At 43.1% G+C, this 22342-nt stretch overlaps 1 protein-coding gene across 2 annotated transcripts in view; it reads left to right on the top strand.

Annotated features, from left to right (window-relative positions):
* The window catches only part of LOC147121352 (utrophin-like), a 232317-nt gene extending 210438 nt beyond the window's left edge, over positions 1–21879 (top strand). For both annotated transcript variants that reach the window (XM_085981551.1, XM_085981550.1), the window contains 3 exons: positions 16205–16291; positions 19699–19721; positions 20575–21879. In XM_085981551.1, the coding sequence (XP_085837677.1) occupies positions 16205–16291; positions 19699–19721; positions 20575–20586 (122 nt within the window). In that variant the 3' untranslated portion in view covers positions 20587–21879. The remainder of the gene's footprint in view (positions 1–16204; positions 16292–19698; positions 19722–20574) is intronic.
* Positions 21880–22342: the final 463 nt, after the last annotated feature.

Raw genomic sequence — 22342 nt, 5'->3', positions numbered from 1 at the left:
ATTTGGACCAGGTGCTCACTAGGCTGAGAGAATGGGGCCTACGAGCAAATCGCCCCAAGTGCGAATTTTTCCAGAAACAAATATATTGTGGCCACATAATTAACGAGGAAGGGTTGCATAAGTCACCTGAAAAAATTGAAGCGGTCATAAAAGCCCCAGCACCTGAAAATGTCTCACAATTAAGGTCGTTCCTGGGATTGATAAATTACTATCATAAATTTTTACCGAACTTGTCAACTCTTCTGCACCCTCTTAACGAACTGCTACAAACTGGAGTAATTTGGAAATGGAGCGAAGACTGTAAACGTGCCTTCCATAAATGCAAAGGCTTGATCACGTCCAAGGAAGTTTTGGCTCATTACAACCCATCACTGCCAATCAGACTGGCGTGCGATGCATCCCCTTACGGCGTAGGAGCGGTATTATCGCATAGATTCCCTGATGGCTCGGAGCAGCCGATAGCTTTTGCATCACGCTCATTGAACTCAGCTGAGCGTAACTATGCCCAGATCGTCAGGGAAGCACTCAGCCTGGTATGGGGAGTGAAGAAATTCAACCATTACCTACACGGACAAAAATTTACCTTGTTGACTGACCATCAACCCCTCGTCTCCATATTCAACCCTAAAAAGGGTGTTCCCATTATGACAGCGCAAAGGCTACAGAGGTGGTCCCTTTTCCTAGGGGCACACCAATATGACATAGAATACAAAGGATCAAAACAGCATGGGAATGCTGACGGTTTATCGCGCCTACCGTTGCCAACGGTAGAAGAGGCACCTACAGTGGACCCAGTGGAGATGTTCCACTCAACCATAGTGGAATGTCTACCAGTAACAAATTCTGCCATTGAAAAGGAAACGAGAAATGACCCGACTCTCTCACGAGTCTACGATTTAACGGTGAAGGGATGGCCAGCACATGGCGAACCACTGTTGCCAGCATTCTCGCAAAGAAGAGAACAGCTGTCAGTGTGCCGAGGAACCTTGATGTGTGGATCCAGAGTGGTGATTCCACCCAAACTCCAGGATAAAGTGCTAAAGGAGCTTCACGAGGGGCATCTGGGTGGAGTGAAAATGAAGAACCTAGCCAGAGCGTTTGTGTGGTGGCCAGGTATCGATGGAGACATCGAAGAAATGACCAAGAGCTGCCTAGGATGCCAGAAGGTCCAAAACGCCCCACCACAAGCCTCTCTACATCCATGGGAGTGGCCCTCATCTCCATGGCAAAGGGTACACATTGACTTTGCTGGTCCATTTATGGACTCAATGTTCTTAATCGCGGTTGATGCACACTCCAAGTGGCCGGAGGTAATAAAGATGTCCTCCACCACCACGGAAAAAACCATCACAGTATTAAGGACCATATTTGCCAGGAATGGGCTGCCTGAACAGATCTGTTCTGATAATGGACTGCAATTTGTGTCCGAAGAATTCAGGAAGTTCTTAAAAAACAATGGGGTTAAGCACTACACGTCTGCCCCATACCATCCCGCCACCAATGGATTGGCTGAAAGGTTTGTCCAGACCTTCAAGAAGGCCATAAATATGGGCCATGGGTAATGAAGACATAAATCTACAGCATAAGGTAGATGCATTCCTGTATGCAAACAAGAAGTTAACACATGTGGTTACAAACCAAACTCCCGCCATGATGTTCTTCAATAGAAGCCTAAGATGCCGGCTGGATTTGATCAAGCCAAACATCAGAAGGGACGTGGAGAACCGGCAATTTCAAGGCATGAATGAAAGGCCAACTAGAACCTTCCAGATAGGTCAGCAAGTTTTGGCCCGGGACTACCGTACCGAGAAATGGCAGCCTGGAACTATTTGCACGCGACTAGGACCGCTGATGTATACCGTGGACATTGGAGAAAGCATAATAAGGTGCCATGCTGACCAGATCATAGAGTCATCCGAAAAGGGACAACCTACACCACAACTCTATACGCCTAATGAGGAAGCAGAGATACCCATAGTATCTACCTCCGATCCGGTGATACTGGAACCAGATGAACCCGACACTGGCATTCAAGCCGAATCGACCTTGCCAAAAGAACCTACTACACCACCAAAAACTACTACACCACCGAGGCGTTATCCGGACCGAGTCAGGAAGCCTCCAGAGAGACTGACTTATAATTGATTAACTGCAGCAAATGTGTAGATTATTGTTCTTGTAACATGTTAATTAATGATTACTTAAAATGTTATGTACTGGTTGTCTAAAAGGGGAGGAATTGTGGTGTATGTGCCTTTAAGAGCCCCCTGTGTACTGTAATGCCGGTAATGGCCACTCGGGCTATATAAGCCTGTATAGTGTCTTGTATCTGTTAGTTCACCTCCAGACTTTGTTCAGTAAACACCTGTGAAACCAACTCCTGCATTCCGTGTCTCCATTAACACACGGATACAACACATGTTTGTCTAAGTGGCTGTTGATTTTCTCCCCGATTATTGATACTAAAAGCTTCCCACCACCGACGTTAAAATGACTGACCTGTAATTGCCAGGTTTATCCTTCTCTCCTTTTTTGAACAAGGGTGCGACATTTGCAATCCTCCACTCCTTTAACACCACCCCTTTTTCTAAGGAGGATCGGAAGACTGTGGCCCGCACCTCCACAATTTCTTCCCTTGCTTCCCTCACCAACCTAGGATGCATCCAATCCGGACCAGGTGACTCATGCACTTTAAGTACTGCCAGCCTTTCTAGCACCTCATCTTTATCTATTTTTATCTCATCCATTATCCCAGCAACCTTTTTGTTTACCATAGCCTTGGCAAAGTCGTCTTCCTTGGTAAACATCGATGCAAAGTACTCAATTAATACCTCAGCCATGCCTTCTGCTTCCACCAATATATCTCCATTTTGGTCCGTGATCGGCCCCATCGCTTCTGACAACCCTTTTACTCTTAATATGCTTATAGAAGACCTTTGGATTCCCTTTTATGTTCGCCGCATAAGTAGTGTTTTTTTCCTGATGTGAAGGACACATTCTTTCCTTGTAGGAACCCATTCCACCAACCTAATCCTAGAGAGTTTAGTGCAGATTCGCAAGCGTTGAGGCTTAAGAGACCCAAAAGTGTGTATATGGGCGCTACTGTGGTTTAAGCATCTGAAATTGTGCAGCTTATCAGCACTGTGCACTAGTTAGCTTTCCACTATTTGTTGAATGCATTGATTTTCAGGGTTATTTGCAAGCAATTGGGAAGAATCCTAGGTACCAATGACCATTCTTTCACCAATAAATCGGCTGGCTGGTCAATCATCAGCAGTGCCCAAAGTGCTATGGACCTGCCTAGATGAAGTATTGAATCTATTTGATTCTCCCATCATCAAATGCGTCATCTTTGAATTAACTCAATCAAAGACACCATGTTTAACTCCCACCCTTAGGAACAGGAGTAAGCCATTGAGCCCCTCGAGCCTGTTCCACCATTCAATGAGATCATGGCTGATATGCGACCTAACTCCATATGCCCGCCTTTGGCCCATATCCCTTAATACCTTTGGTTAACAAAAAGCTATCAATCTCCGATTTAAAATTAACAATTGATCTAGCTTCAGTTGCCATTTGCGGAAGAGTTTTCCAAACTTCTACCACCCTTTATGTGTAGAAGTGTTTCCTAATTTCACTCCTGAAAGGTCTCGCTCTAATTTTTAGACAATGCCCTTAGTCCTAGAATCCCCAACCAGTGGAAATAGTTTCTCTCTAACTACTCTATCTGTTCCCTTTAATATCTTGAAAACTTCGATCAGATCACCCCTTAACCTTCTAAATTCTAGGGAATGCAACCCTAATTTGTGTAATCTCTCCTTGTAACTTAACCCTTGAAGTCTGGGTATCAATCTGGTAAACCTATGCTGCTCCCTCCAATGCCAATATATCCTTCCTAAGGTGTGGTGCCCAGAACTGCTCTCAGTACTCCAGGTGTGGTCTAACCAGGGTTTTGTATAGCTGCAGCATAACTTCTGCCCCCTTGTACTCTAGCCCTCTGGATATAAAGGCCAGCATTCCATTAGCCTTTTTAATTATTTTCTGTACCGGTTCAAGACATTTTAATTATCTATGTACTTGGACCTCCAAGTCTCTTTGGACCACCACTGTTTTTAGATTTTCACCATTTAGACAGTACCCTGTTCTATCCTTTTTAGGTCCAAAGTGGATGACCTCACATTTGCCTACATTGAAATCCATTTGCTGCAGTCTTGCCCATTCAAAAAAAACAGTTTTGCCCCCTCAAAGAAGAAAGTTGTTAATTGGTCATTAGATAATTGACAGGTGCAGACAGCAGATACCAGGAACTCATATGTGACGTGGTGAGCAGCACTGCTCATCCCAAATGTGTGGTATGTAGCTGCCATTATACTGCCCACAGCATGGATACACACCTACTCAAACAAATGGTAATGCCAGTTGGAAGTGCAGAGCTTCATCTGAAACTGCTTTCCTCTTTGCAGTTCAGTCAAGTTAGACACCAAACTCTCAATCTTTGCCGATGTGTCTACATGCCTGGTCTCCAGGTAACGCATTCCAGTAGCTTACATCCCAAGCTTCAAGGTTTCCTCATCAGCTTTATGATGGACATCTGTCTTTGTGCGGTGGAAGGACATATGTCGGCATAGGTGGCGATGTGCCAGCACCTTTATGTTGTAGATATTAATGCTACTTGCCAGGCTTGCGCAACACCAACTATCTAAGGCAGGTCCCCGTGAAGAACATTGACAAAGAAATGTCTCCAAGGTGTTGTCGGGTCAGAGGGGAGCCCTGCATTCCTACCACTTTCTCCTTTTCGAACTTGGATGTCGCCTGTGGACAGAAGTAAACCCTTCTATTGCATACCTAGAAGCTCCGTGCCAATGGAAAAAATAGCAGCAATTCTTTTCAGACATGTATGGAACAAACACTCGGAGACCTTCCCTTATGATGCCATCTAATACACCATTGATGAAAATATGAACTAGGATGGGTGTCTGTGGGCAGCTTTGACACTCCTGTTCCAAGAGAGATCGACTCAGTGAGTTTCCCATCTACCCTTACATGGATCTTGGAGCTGGGGTACGAGCCTCAGATAAAAAAACAAGATTTAGCTTTCATAATTCTCACGAACAAATGGTTTATTAAGACCTATCTGTGCATCACACTCCAGCCTGTGTGCAGCTGTGACCCTACTATGGCTCATTAGTTTGGACAGCAATTCAGTATAATGCTTTCTGCAAACCTTGAGGATGCTTTCATGGCTTTGTTGAAAACACCGGACTTGTCAGTCATTGGCAGTAGCCCAGAGGAAATTTTTTGACTATGATTGAGGACATTATCTAACAGAAAAATGATTTGGGATCATTCTTGTGTGATTTCACACCATTGCGGATGAGCATAGCCTACTGATCTCTGTAATTACCCCCTTATCCTTACATGCGCTCCATCATAACTGTTTTATCAGGTCTACCTATGAGAGTTAATGTCCTGGGGATTGATTCAATGGGCACCTCTGCTGATAGATGTAAAGAAAATGAAATAAAACTGTCTGGGATAAACATTATTGCAGTCACTGCTCTGAGCTAGAAATACTGATGTGACCTGTGACACCGGGATTATAGACTTGACCCTGTTGTCAGTAATATGGGATTCAGTCTTCACTGACAGTACTGTGGGATATCATTAATGTACAGTGGCAGGCCAGGATGTGCACATACACTTCTTAATAGATGCAGTGAGCTGAGTTTCAGACTTCAGTGGTTTTTTTATTAAAAAAAAGTTAAAACTTTTGAGAGCGATTGTTTTGCAAACGTTGCCAAATATAACAGCAATGTTTCTTTTATATTTTATCCCCTGGTGATTCAACACAATTGCTTCTCCAGTGTCAGCTTGCTCACATTTTTAGTGAGGCTCATTACTGTCAGGCTGCCCAAGTTTATGTGTGTGTGACTAATGGTTACAAATCGTTTGACAGGTAACTAATGAACTTGAAAAGTAATGCAAAATTTAATGTTTGTATTGTATTTATTTGGGATATCCGGCATTTCTAATGTAATAAAGAAAAAAAGCATGGAGTTTGAAATTACTGTAATTTAATAATCATAGAATCATGGAATGGTTATAGCATAGAAGATGGCTATATTGGCCTGTGGAGCCCGTGCCGGCTCTCTGCAAGAGCACTTCAGCAAGTCCCACTCCCCCCGCCCTTTCCCCGTAGTCCTGCAAAAAAAATTTCCTTCAGATACTTATCCAATTCCCTTTTGAAAGCCACGATTGAATCTGGCACCGCCACCCTTTCAGACGGTGAATTCCAGATCCTAAGCACTCGCTGCGTAAAAATGGTTTTCCTCATGTCGCCTTTGGTTCTTCTGCCAATTACCTTAAATCTGTGTCCTCTGGTTCTCGACCCTTCCGCCAATGGGAACAGTTTCTTTCTATCTACTCTGTCTAGACCTCTCATGACTTTGATAACCTCTATCAAATCTCCTCTCAACCTTCTCTGCTCTAAGGAGAACAACCTCAGCTTCTCCAGTCTATCCACTTAGCTAAGTCCCTCATCCCTGGAACCATTCTCTTCTGCACCCTCTCTAAGGCCTTCACATCCTTCCTAAAGTGCAGTGCCAATACTCCAGTTGAGGCCGAACTAGTATTTTACAAAGGTTCATTATAACTTCCTTGCTTTTGCATTCTGTGCCTCTATTTATGAAGCCCAGGATCCTGTATACTTTTTAACCGCTTTCTTAACCTGCCATGCCACCTTCAATGATTTGTGCACATATACCCCCAGGTCTCTCTATTCATGCACCCCCTTTAGAATTGTACCCTTTAGTTTATATTGCCTCTCCTCATTCTTCCTACCAAAATGTATCACTTCATACTTTTCTGCATTAAACTTAATCTGCCACATATCTGCCCATTCCACCAGTCTGTCTATGTCCTCCTGAAGTCTTTCACTATACTTCCAAGTATTGTGTCATCTGCAAATTTTGAAAGTGTCCTGTACACCTAAGTTCAAGTCATTAATATATATCAAGAAAAGCAGTGGTTCTAGTACCGGCCCCGGGAAACACCACTGTATACTTTCCTCCAGTCCGAAAAACAACTGTTCACCACTACTCTCTGTTTGCTGTCACTTAACCAATTCCATATCCATGCTGCCACTGTCCATTTTATTCCATGAACTTTGCTGGCAAGCCTATTATGTGGCACTTTATCAAATGCCTTTTGGAAGTCCATGTACACAACATCAACCGCATTGCCCTCATCAACCCTCTCTCTCATCTTATCAAAAAACTCAATCAATTAAGTTAAACACGATTTGCCTTTAACAAATTAGTGCTGGATTTCCTTAATTAGTCCACACTTGTCCAAGTGACTGTTAATTTTGTCCCTGATTATGTTTCTAAAAGCTTCCCTACTACAAAGGTTAAACTGACTGGCCTGTAGTTGCTGGGTTTATCCTTGCACTCTTTTTTGAAAACGGGTGTAACATTTGCAATTCTCCAGTCCTTTGGCACTGGCACCACCCACCCCCCCCCCCCGTATCTAAGGAGGATTGGAAGATTATGGCCAGTACCTCCGCAATATGCATCTTAACTTCCCTCAGGATCCTCGGATGCATCCTATCTGGTCCTGCTGACTTATCTGCTTTGAGTACAGCCAGCCTTTCTAGTACCTCCTTTTTAACAATTATTATCCCATCCAGTATCTCAACTACCTCCTCTTTCACTATGACTTTGGCAGCATCTTTTTCCTTGGTAAAGACAGATGCAAAGTACTTATTTAGTACCTCGGCCATACACTCTGCCTCCATGCTTAGGACTCCTTTTTGACCCCTAATCGGCCCCACCCCTCCTCCTCTTACGACCAGTTTACTATTTATATGCCTATAGAAGACTTTTGGATTCCTTTTTATGTTAGCTGCCAATCTATTCTCATACTCTCTCTTTGCCCCTATTATTTCCTTTTTCACTTTCCCTCTGAACTTTCTATATTCAGCCTGGCTCTCACTTGTATTCTCAATCTGTCATACGCCCCCTTTTTCTGCTTCATCTTACTCTCTATCTCTTGCGTCATCCAGGGAGCTCTGACTTTGGTTGCCCTACCTTTCCCCCTTGTGGGAATGTACCTCGACTGTACACGAACCATCTCCACTTTAAAAGGCAGCCCATTGTTCAATTACAGTTTTGCCTGCCAATCTTTGATTACAATTTACCTGGGCCAGATATGTTTTCAACCCACTGAAATTTGCCTTCCTCCAATTAAGTATTTTTACTCTAGATTGCTCCCTGTACTTTTCCATAGCTAATCTAAACCTTATGATATTATGATCACTGTTCCCTAAATGTTCCCCTACTGACACTTGCTCCACTTGAACCCACCTCATTCCCCAGAACCAGATCCAGCAATGCCTCCTTCCTCATTGGGCCGGAAATGTACTGATCAAGAAAGTTCTCTTGAACACACTCCAGAAATTCTTCCCCCTCTCAGCCCTTTACACTATTACTACCCCATTATTACTACTCTATAGTTCTTGCCCCTCTCTGTAATTTCCCTGCAGATTTGCTCCTCTATATCCTTCCCACTAGTTGGCAACCTATAGAATACACCTAATCGTGTAATGGCACCTCTATTGTTTCTTAACTCTAACCAAATAGATTCTGTCCTTGACCCCTCCAGGGTATCCTCTCTCTCCAGCACTGTCACATTTAACCAATACTGCCACCCCACCTCCTTTCTTTCCTTCCCTATCTTTCCTGAACACTTTATATCCAGGAATATTTAGTACCCAATCCTTCCCTTTTTTGAGCCAGGTCCCCGTTATTGCCATGACATCATATTCCCATGTAGCTATTTGTGCTTGCAGATCACCAACTTTATTTACCACGCTTCGTGCATTTACACACATGCACTGTAAACCTATCTTAGACCTACTTGTATTCTCGCTTGGTCTGACCCCACCTAATACCGTACTTAATATTTCTTACTCTAGTGCTATCTGTCTCTCCCAATCCTTTATGCTTTCTAATGCTACATCCTGGTGCCCATCCCCCTGCCAAATTAGTCTAAACCCTCCCCAACAGCACTAGCAAACCTCCCCGTGAGTATATTGGTCCTGGTTCTGTTGAGGTGCAACCCGTCCGGCTTGTACAGGACCCACCTCCCTCAGACCCGGTCCCAATGTCCCAGGAATCTAAAGCCCTCCCTCTTGCACCATCTCTGCAACCACGCATTCGTCTGCTCTATCCTCCTATTTCTATACTCACTAGATCGTGGCACAGGGAGTAATCCAAAGCTTATTATCTTTGAGGTCCTGCTTTATAATCTCTTTCCTAGCTCCCTAAAATCTGCCTGCTGGACCTCATCCCTCTTTCTACCTATGTTGTTGATATCAATATAGACCACGACCTCTGGCGTCCTTGACCCTGGCACCAGGGAGGCAACATACCATGCTGGAGTCACGTCTGGAGCCGCAGAAGCGCCTGTCTGTTTCCCTAACTATTGAATCCCTTATCACTATTGCTTTCCCAATCTTCTTCCTCCCTTCTCTGTACAGCTGAGCAACCCCTGGTGCCGTGGACTTGGCTCTGGCTGTACTCTCCAGAGCAACCATTGCCCTCACCAGTATTGAACACCGGTTCGAGAGTGCGATGCACTCAGGGGACTCCTGCACTACCTGCCTGGTCCTCCTCGTCTGTTGGATGGTCACCCATTCCATCTCTGCCTGCACACACTTCCGCTGCGGGGTGACCACCTCCTGAAACGTGCTATCCACGTAGCTCTCAGCCTCACGGATGCACCTCAGTGATAACAAAGAGTCTGCAACGCGATATAGATAGACTAGTGAGTGGGCAGTAAGGTGGCAGATGGAGTATAATGTAGTGAAATGTGAGGTTATTCACTTTGGTAGGAAGAATAGAAAATCAGAATATTTTTTAAATGGTGAGAAACTTTTAAATGTTGGTGTTCAGAGAGATTTGCGTGTCCTCGTGCAAGAAACACAGAAAGCTAGCATGCAGGTACAGCAAGAAATAAGGAAGGCAAATGGCATGTTGCCCTTTATTGCAAGGGGGTTGGAGTATAAGAGTAAGGAAGTCTTGCTACAATTGTACAGGGCCTTGGTGAGACCACACCTGGAGTACTGTGCACTGTTTTGGTCTCCTTATCTAAGGAAGGATATATTTGCCTTGGAGGCGATGCAACAAAGGTTCACTAGATTGATTCCTGGGATGAGAGGGTTGTCCTATGATGAGAGATTGTGTAGAATGGGCCTATACTCTCTGGAGTTTAGAAGAATGAGAGGTGATCTCATTCAAACATACAAAGTTCTGAAGGGGATTGACAGGGTAGATGCTGAGAGGCTGTTTCCCTGGCTGGAATGTCTAGAACTAGGGGGCATAGTCTCAAGATGAGTAGGCCATTTAAGGCTGAGATGAGGAGGAATTTCTTCACTCAGAAGGTTGGGAATCTTTGGAAATCTCTGCCCAAGAGGGCTGTGGCTGCTGAGTCTTTGAGTATATTCAAGGCTGAGATAGAATTTTGGACTCTAGGGGAATCAAGGGATACGGAGATCGGGCGGGAAAGTGGAGTTGAGGTCGATGATCAGCCATGATCTTATTGAATGGCGGAGCAGGCTCGAGGAGCCGTATGGCCTACTCCTGCTCCTATTTCTTATGTGACGCCATTGCTGCTCAAGCTCTGAAACCCAGAGCTTGAGCTCCTCCATCTGATGACACTTCCTGCACACGTCTAACCACCACCCCTTGACATTCAACGGCATTACCATCGCTGAATCCCCCACCATAAACATCCTGGGGGGTGGGGAGGGTCACCATTGACCTGAAACTTAACTGGACCAGCCACATAAGTACTGCAGCTATAAGAGCAGGTCAGAGGCTGGGTATTCTGTGGCGAGTGGTTCACCTCCTGACTCCCCAAAGCCTTTCCACCACTACAAGGCACAAGTAAGGAGTGTGATGGAATACTCTCCACTTACCTGGATGAGTGCAGCTCCAATAACACTCAAGAAGTTCAACACCATCCAGGACAAAACAGCCCACTTGATTGGCACCCCATCCACCACCTTAAACATTCACCCCCTCCACCAATGGTGCACCGTGGCTGCAGTGTGTGCCATCTATAAGATGCACTGCAACAACTCACCAAGGCTTCTTCAAAAGCACCTCCCAAACCCACGACCTCTACCACCTAGAAAGGACATGGACAGCAGGTGCATGGGAACACCACCACCTCCAAGTTCCCCTCCAAGTCGCACACCATCCTGACTTGGAAATATAGCGCCGTACCTTCATAGTTGCTGGGTCAAAATCCTGGAGCTCCCTACCTAATAGTACTGTGGGAGTACCTTCACCACACAGACTGCAGCGGTTCAAGAAGGCAGCTCACCACCACCTTCTCACGGGAATTAGGGATGGGAAATAAATGTTGGCCTTGCCAGCGACTGCCATTTTCCATGAAAGAATTTTAAAAATGTATATGTGGACTTTCAAAACACATTTAATAAAGTGTCACATAACAGACTTATTCGGAAAATAGAAGCATATGGGATTGAAGGGACTGTTGTAACTTGGGTACGTAATTGGCAAAGGGATAGGAGGCAGAGAATAGTGGTGAACGGATGTTTTTCTGACTGGAGAGAAGTGTGCAGTGGGGCCCCCCCAGGGGTCGTTATTAGGACCATTGCTTTTCTTGTTGTATATAAATGACCTGGACTTGGGTATAGGGAGTACGATTTCGAAGTTTGCAGATGATACAAAACTCAGCAATGTAGTAAATAGTAGGAGGATAGTATCAAACTTCAGGAGGACTTAAACAGGCTGGTGAAATGGGCAGATACAATTTAATGCAGTTAAATGTGAAATGATGCACTTTGGTAGGAACATGGAGGGCCAGTATAATCAAATGGTACTATTTTGAGGGAAGGGTACAAGAGCAGAGGGACCCAAGGGTGCAAGTTCACAAATCTTTGAAGGTGGCAGGGGAAAGTTGATGGTAGTTAAGAAAGCGTATGGGATACTTGGCTTTGTAAATAGTCATTGAATACAAAAAAAGGGAAGTCATGCTAAACCTTTACAAATCTCTGGTTAGGCCTCAGCTGGAATATTGTGTTCACCCCCTCCAAGTCACACACCATCCTGACTTAGAAGTATATCACCGATCCTTCATCGTCACTGGGTCAAAATCCTGGAACTCCCTCCCTAACAGCACTGTGGGAATACCTTCACCACACGGATTGCAGCGGTTCAAGAAATGGCTCACCACCACCTTCTCAAGGTCAATTTGGGATGGGCAATAAATGCTGGCTTTGCCAGCGATGCCCACATCCCATAAAAAACAAATTTAAAATTTTTTTTGGCACCATACTTTAGGAAGGATGTCAAGGCCCTGGAGAGGGTGCAGAGGAGGTTTACCAGAATGATTCCAGAGCTGAGGGACTTCACTTATGTGGAGAGACTAAAGAAGCTGGGCTTGTTCTCCATAGAGCAGGAAAGGTTAAGGGGAGATTTAATAGAGGTATTCAAAATTATGAGGGGTTTTGATAGAGCAAGTAGGAAGAAACTGTTTCCTCTGGCAAGTGGATCGCTAACAAGAGGTAATGGATTTAAAATCATTGGCAAAAGAACTAGAGGGGAAATGAGAAATTTCTTCACACAGAGGGTTGTTAAGGTCTGGAACGCGCTACCTGAAATAATGGAAGCAGATTCCATAGGAACTTTCAAAAGGCAATTGGTCATGTACTTGAAAAGGACTCATTTGCAGGGCTATGGGAAAAAAGCTGGAGTGTGGAACTAAAGTAAAAAGCTCTTTCAAAGAGTCAGCACAAGCACAACAGGCCGAATGGCATCCTCCTGCGCTGTAATATTCTGTGATTCTTGTTGAACAGTTGCATAGCACAGCTCATTAATGTGCTCTGCCACAGATCATTAGACCCAGATTTAAATGTTAGCCTCTATTCACATTAGCATACATTGCCCCTTTTTGGTGAGTTTCCAGAAAAGAGTTTCCCAGAAAAGAAGCGGGAGCGAGTTTCAACTACACCTTCTTAGTAGCAAAATCAAGACCAGCATATAGTCATGGGTTAGACCATGGAGGGATTGTTTGAGTGTGAGACTAGTCAAAGACAGTACAGGCTAGGTGTAATCCACAACCCTTCCACATTACCCTTGCAATGTCTTTCTCCCATAGCCTCAGTAGAGGCATTCTGCTGCACTAGTACAAACTCGCATGTCCTTCACTGCCTATCTGAGTGGTATTTCTAAGATAACTATAAATACCTGTATGGTTGCACTCACCTCAGTCAGAAGGTTGTGGGTTCAAGTCCCACTCCAGAGACTTGAGCACAAAAATCCAGGCTTGCACTTCAGTGCAGTGCTGAGGGAGAGCTGCACTGTCGGAGGTGCTATCTTTCGGATGAGACGCTAAACCGAGGCCCATCTGCTCCCTCAGGTGGATGTAAAAGATCCCATGATACTATTTCGAAGAAGAGCAGGGGCATTATCCCCGATGTCCTGGCCAATATTTATCCCTCAACCAACATAACAAAAAACATATTATCTGGTCATTATCACATTGCTGTTTTTGGCTACCGCGTTTTCTACATTACAACAGTGACTACGCTTCAAAAGTACTTCATTGACTGTAAAGCGCTTTGGGATGTCCGGTGGTCGTGAAAGGCGTTATATAAATGCAAGTTTTTTTTCTTTCTTTTAATAGTATATCTTAATTCAAGTTTGCCTTGTCTGGACTGAATTGAGCACGCCCAAACTTAAGAGACCTCTAATAAATTTCCACAGATTGATGCATTGACAAGTAAGAGAAGGGTTGTTGTTCTGCAGTGTTAATAGAGGAACCTCTGGGGTGAGGAGGAATTAATTTATGTTAATCCCAGAGGTGAAGAATTTTCAGATCACCATAGGTTTTGGAAAGCTGAACAATATCCTTAAATGACAAATTTTTGTGACCTTTATAATTGAGCCTCAGAATGAACAATCTTCTGGTCAATAGACTCAAAAATGTCTTTCATTTATAACCACAACTTGAATTTATATAGCACCTTTAACATCGTAAAACATCCCAAGGCATTTAGCTAGCAGTTAGCAGAGTGTTAGTTTGGCTCAGTGGTTGAACTCCCACTTCTGAGTCAGAAGGTTGTAGGTTCAAACCCCACTCCAGGATTTGAGCACATACTCTAGCCTGACACTTCAGTACAGAAGGTGAGTGCTGCATGGTTGCCTTCTTTCAGATGAAGTGTTAAATTATCTGCCTGCTCAGGCAGATGTGCAAGATACATGGCACTATTTGAAGAAGAATAAGGTAGTTATTCTCGTCAATATTTATCCCTCGATCATTTATCTAATTGCTTTTTGCGGGAACTTGCTATAGGCAAATTGGCTGCTTTGTTTGCCTACAAAAAATTGCAGGGATATGGGGAAAGAGTGGAGGAGTGGGACTAACTGGATTGCCCTTCGAAAGAAGAGGCACAGACTCGATGGGCTGAATGGCCGCCTTCTGTGCTAGAACAACAACGTAAAACGTCCCAAGGCGCTTCACTGGAGCATTGTAAAACAAAATTTGACACCAAGCCATATAAGGAGATATTAGGGTAGATGGAGGTAGGTTTTAAGGAGTGTCTTAAAGGAGGAAAGAGAGGCAGAGAGCTTTCAATAGGGAATTCCAGAGCTTAGGGCCTTGGCAGCTGAAGCCATGGCCACCAATGGTGGACTATGCTATAATTCTATGATAACAGTGACTGCACTTCAAAAATAGTTTATTGCCTATAAAGCACTTTGGGACATCATGAGGACATGAAAGGCACATTGGCCCAAAATCTGCGATCGGAGACTTCCCGCAGGCGGATGCCTCTGACCAGCAAAAAAATCTACGAATTTACCTGGTGGCCCGGGAGGTAAGGAGACTTGTGCACGGGCAGAGGCCCACGTATCCCAGGAGCACACGCGGTTCGCAGGCGCCCCTGGGATCACGAGGGTTGGCCCAACCAATAAAAGAAGGGAATCCCCATTCATACTTATGGGAGTTCCATACGTACGGAATCCGCATAAGTATGAATGGGGATCAATTAAAAAATACACGAACACATGAAATTTTTTTAATTACATATTTAAAATTAATTAAAATGCCATTTAATAAAATGAAAAAATAATTTGTTTTAACAGCTAAAAATAAACACCTTATTGGACAGGGTTTTTAATTAATGTATAAATGAGTGACACAATTTTATTTTATTTTTAAAAACTTTTATGCTGGTAAAAGCAGACCTTATGCCTGCTTTTACCAGGCGTAAGAATTTCATGGGCATTCAGTGGGCAGACGTGGGCAAATAGCGCAACTCTCTGCCCGCGGATGCCCTTTTCCTGGGGATGCGGATCATCTGTCAAGAGAATTCTTGACAGATCACAAGTTCCACGTTTTCGCGCATGCGTTTCGCATGCCTAAACCCGGAACTTGCACAGCCCTTACGGACGCGTACGCACCCGTAGGGGTCACAAAATACGGCCCTACCTATATCTGTTCGTTCTTTATCTGAGTGCTACAGATATTATATAATGTTACATGTGATTGCAATAATGTGAGCTGGCTGCACAATAGATACAAGTGCTTTTCTAAAAGAAAAAAGAAAGACTTGCATTTATATAACTCCTTTCACGACCACCGGACGTCCCAAAGCGCTTTACAGCCAATGAAGTACTTTTGAAGTGTAGTCACTGTTGTAATGTAGGAAATGTGGCAGCCATTTGCGCACAGCCAGCTCCCACAAACAGCAATATGATAGTGACCAAATAATCTGTTCTTAGTGATGTTGATTGAGATATAAATATTAGCTAGGACACTGGGGAGAACTCCCCTGCTCTTCTTCGAAATAGTGCCATAGGATCTTTACATCCATCTGAGAGAGCAGACGGGGCATAGTTTTAACGTCTCATCCGAAAGACGGCACCTCCGACAGTGCAGCATTTTCAGCACTCCCTCAGTACTGCACTGGAGTGTCAGCCTAGATTTTCATACTCATGTCTCTGGAGTGGGAAATGAACCCACAACCTACTGACTCTCAGCGAGGGTGCTACCAACTGAGCCACGGCTGACACTACAAATTAGTAAAAGTTCCTTCAAATTAAAGGTAATCAGATTCATTTTTGTGTGGTGGTCTTCTGACTTTCCTGATTTCTGATTGTCCTGATTTCAGATGAATTATTGATCCCACCCCAGGACACAAGTACAGACCTCACGGATGTCATGGAGCAAATCAATAGTTCTTTTCCGGTTTGCAGCCGTAAGTACGCTAATGGCTGTGTTCTATTTATTGCACATGGTTTGTAGTTCTATTACTATTTTTCATGTATATGTTAGAAATTGCTTCAAGTGCTAAAATCCTCATAACCATGACATGTTCCATATTGATAATTGACTGCATTTGCCCTCATTAGATGCAGAAACTGTCATTTCAGAAGGAAAGTGTAGGCAGTTGCTTGTTGTCATTATTAAGCCAGGGTTTAGTGCAGCCTTCAAACCACAGCACATTTTAAGAGTTCTCAACTGTGTGGTTTCTTCCAGGTGCATTACACCTGAACATAACTAAGGGGAAACAATTGGAGGCATAACTCTCCATCAGATGGATAGAAGGCTGAATGCTAAAGTATCCAATTAAAGCTTGCAAAATTGCACCACTGGTGCTGAATTGTTTACTGTACATCTAAAGTAATCTGAACCGAGTTAACGAGGCCTTCAAATGAATCATGTCAGGTCAGCTGAGTTATTATGAATGAAAAGTTCACAAGCACAGGTTGTATGTGTCATGGGAGAATTTATTAGTGAGCAGCACAGTGGCAACTGCCACTCGGATCCCAAATCTACCATAATTAGCGCACAGTCCTCGATCATCTGCCACGGGTGTGAGTTGGAAGCTGTTCAGCAAAGCCATGTGTTGCTGATTAATTAGGTAGGAGCACTTCACATATTTGGCAGATGTAAACAGACGTTCTTCTATTTAGAATTTACACAGCAGCCAAAGATCCTGAAGCATAGACAGATAGTCGCCCACTTCACTGAAGTTTGTTTTGCTTTTAGTTTCTTCCCTTCAAATTTAATTTGATTGTTTGAAAATTGTAGTTATTCTTTTTGCTATTGCACTCGGTTTTTGTTCCCGAAAGCTAAATTTTCACTTTGGCTTTCTCAATCCCCTGCAGGCAGACGCCAGTAAAAGGGGTCTCTTTGTTAGCTGCTGCATTGTCAGTTTAAACATTTTAACTAGAAATAGAACATGCTGGAACTACTCAGCAGGTCAGGCAGCATTCATGGAGAGAGAAACAGAGTTAACGTTTCAGATTGATGACCTTTTGTCAGAATTTTGATTTTGTATTAGTCATTTTAACAATGGTTTTGACAGCTTTTAAGCGAACTTCAGAAATAATCTGTGTTCAGTGCTGGGTTCTATTTGAAGATAACACACTGGGAACTAGAGATGTGTGATAGTCAAGAAAGTGTTTTAAATGTCTTTTCCTTGTTTTTAATCTGCCTTTTTGTTTCCTCTCCCTGGTTTGTCACTGTTAGTGATCTGAAACTTAAATTCAGCAATATTTCTCTCTGCTGCCCAGAGATGAACTTTTTTTGGTGGACATAAAATTTAAACAAAAATTAGAACAATGTTTTGATGGAGGTTTTATTTTCATGAGCAAGGTGTAGACTTAACTGTCTTCAAAAACCTTACAAAAATACTTCTGTTCTGAACAAAAGTGCCTCCATCTACTATCAGTAGCAGGACCTTCAGCAGCCTCAGTTCTACTCTTTGGAACACCCTCCCTAAATCCTTCTAGCTCTCTTCCTCCCCTCACCACCTTCTGAAAGTGTATCTCTTATATTAAGCTTGCAGATGCCTCTCCTAACCATTCAGCAAAGGCTTCTTGCCCACTTGGAATATTCTTCTTCGTTGAAGCTGCTATAGAAATGCAAGTTGTTTTTATGCATTTTCACTCCTAATCTACCTGCAGTTTTGTTCCTTACACCCTTTTGGTGCCAATTTTCCCCAATCCCAATGCAGTTTCTCTGTAATGTGCGTTCTTACCTGCAATAAATTGTTCGTACAAATTATTTTAAAACTGAACATCAGAAAATGTGACCTTTTTGTAATAATCCTTACCTCAATTAGAAAATACCCGACAGATTATTTCAAGGAAACACTGTAAATAAAGATATTCTTTTGTGTAGCGAGATATCACTATTGCGTTCTATCTGCTGCTTCCAGTGGATCTTACTGCAACCAGCCTGTGGGTAACAACACTCTGATGTGATTTAGTCATAGGAACAGGAGTAGGCCATTGTGTCCTTTAGTAACTTGCTCCCATCTACACAACTTACTGTGCTTCCTAACTTAGTGTCATCTGCAAACGTGGATATACAACTCTCTATTCCTTCATCTAAGGCAGTACTATATATGGTAAAAAGCTGAGGCCCTAGTACAGATCCCTGGGGAATACCACTGGTCATATCCTGCCAATTAGAGAACTTTCCCTTTATCCCTACTCTCTGTCTTCTACTTCCCAACCAATTGCCAACCCATGTCACAAGCCAGTTCTAGTGGTATCTTTCTGGAAACCATACCCATTTTACTCTCCCTCTGGCTGATTATCGCTGCATAATCAAGCCTCTCTTGATTCTCCCTGGAATGGCTGCTACTACTGGCAGGAAGGTATAATTTCAGCGTGACAAGTTTATATAGACAGTCCACATAAATGTGGACATAGGAATTTATAATGAAAATACAATAATGACAAAGTGTATGACTTCAAACTAGGGATTGAATTACATCTGTGTGCCCTAGGTCAATTGCTCACCAATTAGAAATGTAAATGTGAAGGCAAGACAAGTAAAGTTTTAGCCAGGTAATGTTAAATTGGGACTTGGGAAGGGAAGAGAGAACAAATTGGAGAATTTTGTACTAGAGAATAGGTTATTCAAAGTGTGAAAATGCCATTGAAGTTAGGAGTTCCCATCTGTGAAAAGCTGTTCAGTTAATGGAAGTTGCATGGTGTAAAGAGTCTCTTTTATGTTGTTCAAGGAACATCCAAAGATGTGCGGGTTAGGTTGATTGGCCATGATAAAAATTGGCCCTTAGTGTTAGGGGGGATTAAATACGTGGGGTTACGGGGATAGGGCTTGGGTGGGATGGCTGTCGGTGTAGGGACCGGGTGCTAGGGTTTGGATGATCAGCCATGATCTCGTTGAATGGCGGAGCAGGCTCGAAGGGCCGAATGGCCTACTCCTGCTCCTATCTTCTATGTTTCTATCCTGCCTGATTTTGTACGTCTGTTACTCATAAGTTGGCATTATATCACAAACCAAAGTATCACAGTTGAGCTAGACTTTAGAGTAAGTAGAATTAGACTTCAAAAAGAATTATTCCTGAATCAGTTTCCTGTAGACTGTGGTGAGCTATATAACGTGTGCTTGAAACCAGCGGTGAAGTTTAGAACCCGATCGAGCATGACTGTACCGTTATGATGCCATCAATGCTCCCCATTCATTCAGAATCAGAAAGAGGATGTCAAAATGAACTACAGTTCTTTGTAATTGGGTTTTTAAAAGGGACACTGATGGTGAGACACCCTCACTTTCACTTTACAAGAGTTATTTAAACCACTATTTCTAATGTCTCTGTTTTTCATTCCTCCTACCCAATCACAGCAAGTTTTGCTACAAGGCAACAGGTAAGAGTCTTTGAATGTGTTACATATAAGAAGTTAGATTTTTTATGTGGGGTTGGGAAGAGAGGGGGAGGAATCGGTAAGATGCTGTTGTTTGCCCAATCTCATCCAGGCCACTGAGGTAAGGTTCCCTCACAGTAGGAAGGAGCAACTGGAGGGCAAATCAACATGGGTCATTCGGAAACGCACCACTTTCTGGATACTGCATGGCGTTACTAGAGGCCGGAGATGGACTATTTTCTCTCTCCCGACCTGCAAGCTATGATATTGGGGAAATTATTTGGGGGCAGAGGGGGAGTTTTGTAGTTACTGACTACTGAAACAAAAAATAAATTATTCTGAAAAATTGTAAACCATGTCCTGAAGTTTGGTGGTTACAATTTTTAATTTATTCTTAGGATGTGGGCGATGCTGCCAAGGCATTGTTTATTGCCCATCCCTACTTGCCCTGAGGGCATTAAGCGTCAGTCACATAATGTGGGACTGGGGTTACGTGTAGTCCAGACCAACTGGCACATTCCCTTACCTGCAGGACCTTGGTGAACTATTGGGTTTTTACAAATTGCCAGATTTCCACAACTTGCCCTGGTGGGATTTGAATTCACCTCTGAGTTGCTACTCCAGCACCATAACCACTACACTACGTAACCCTCTTAAATGATTGCTAACAGTCATCTTTGTTCAGAAAAATGCATGGATTCCTAACCATGCTAAATTCCCTCTATTTAAGCAAATACTGTCACATACTTCAGGGTACACTTGCTAAAGATAGGTTTAGTGCTGAATGTACCTTCATGTTTGGTTGTAGCGTCTGATTAGGAGCTGAAATAATTGTGTGTTCTTTTACATCTCACAGGTAATGATGTAACAATATGTTCCATACAGCAAACACTTGCATTGAGACAACCACTTCCTGTAATGAACAACAGCAGTTGTGAATAATAAGGAAACTGAATGGGACCTTCAAAGAATGATCAATTCCACCAATCTGTCTCACTAAAGGAGCTCACCTCTGGAGACCCAAAGACTAGCAGTTTTAACTATTGTCTGTTCCTCTTTGCTTCTTTTACTATGCAATTGTAAAATAATGAAGTGTAAAATGTTGGAGTCTGAAAAAACATGCCATTATTTGTATAAATGCAGCATTTGGGGAGGGGGGGCCTCTTTCACTTTTTACTACTGATGTGAGAGAATATTGATGGGACATTCTCAAATTGTATGTGCATTTTACAATGTTTTAAAGAAAATGTCACTCTCTAATGCCACCCTCTTAGAAAACAGAGCCTTACTGATGTGTCTCTGAATGTTGGCCGTGTGCCTAAGAAAGTAGCTTATTTTTGGAGTTCTGCCAAAGTCTTGCAAATATGGGAGGGCAAGTTTTCTCCTTCAGTGTGAATTTTAATGATCTGTGCCCAAGCAAATTTTATGAATAGGATAATTATTTTAATGTATTGTACCAATGTAAAGCCATGACCACCTTTCTACCTCAGACCCTCCTTCCTTCAGTAATGGATCTTACACAATTCATTCCCTTGCATACAAAGCTTTCATTTCCATCAGACCAAATGGCAGAAGGGCCCAAGTATTTGGTCAGTAGTGACTTGGTGGTATCTCCATTATTTTTGTGCATCTTGTAAAAATGTAATGAGGATCAGCCCAAATTCATACACATATGTTAACCCCCCTCCTTAATGATATAATTACTGACCATTAGGCAGGCTGCACCACTACACTGTAAACTTTCTCATCCTTCTTAGTTCAATAATTGACATATTTTAACATGTAAAGGCATTGTGTTGTCTTCTAAGTATACAGGCTATATCTTAAATCCTGATCACACCTGACATCACTACATATTTCATTCAAAATAAAGTTCATTTATATACCAAAAAACACAAAATGCCTGTTGATTTTCCTCTGTGCAGCTCCTGTGTTAATGTGAGTTGCTTTGTGGTTCGGTGTCAAATTTTGTTTGACCACACTCCTGTGACGCACCTTGGGACATTTTACTACGTTAAAGGTGCTATATAAATGCAAGTTGTTGTTGCTTTGTAATGTTTACTATGTTCTCTTGCAGGTAAGGCAAGGCTTATAGCTATTTTCAAACTAAAATCTGCACTGGTATTAACATTAAACTTCAAGTAATTATTGTCTTTAACAAGATGATGCCCTCAGACTTTGTGATAGCCATACCAGATACCAAGGAAACTCTCCATTGTCACTTGCTTGTCAACCAGCTTTGAATTCTGGTAACAGTGGAGGATCTCAATCAGCTCAATCTCTCAGTATTTACTCGCACTCCTACTTCATTTGTCAAAGGGCACGAAGCTACCATTTCACTCCATCAGCTATGGTTTTCCACAAATCAGGAGGTGATGTAAACTGTCTTCATAAGAGTAGCTTTAATAAAATGTGATCTAGCAGCGGGGGAAGGGCTACTCCACACTGAGACTGCAGCAAGTGTCTCCGCACTTTTACGCTGTGGAACAGTTTTTTTTATTCGTTCCTGGGATTTGGGCGTCGCTGGCAAGGCCAGCATTTATTGCCAATCCTTAATTGCCCTTGAGAAGATGGTGCTGAGCCGCTGCCTCGAACTGCTGCAGTCCGTGGGGCGAAGGTACTCC

This window comes from Somniosus microcephalus, chromosome 3 (assembly GCF_052327205.1).
Source record: "Somniosus microcephalus isolate GS21.2 chromosome 3, FLI_Smic_1.0, whole genome shotgun sequence".
In the NCBI taxonomy this organism is placed as follows: domain Eukaryota; kingdom Metazoa; phylum Chordata; class Chondrichthyes; order Squaliformes; family Somniosidae; genus Somniosus; species Somniosus microcephalus.
Note: the sequence above shows the minus strand (reverse complement) of the source record. Positions and strands in the feature narration are given on the sequence as shown.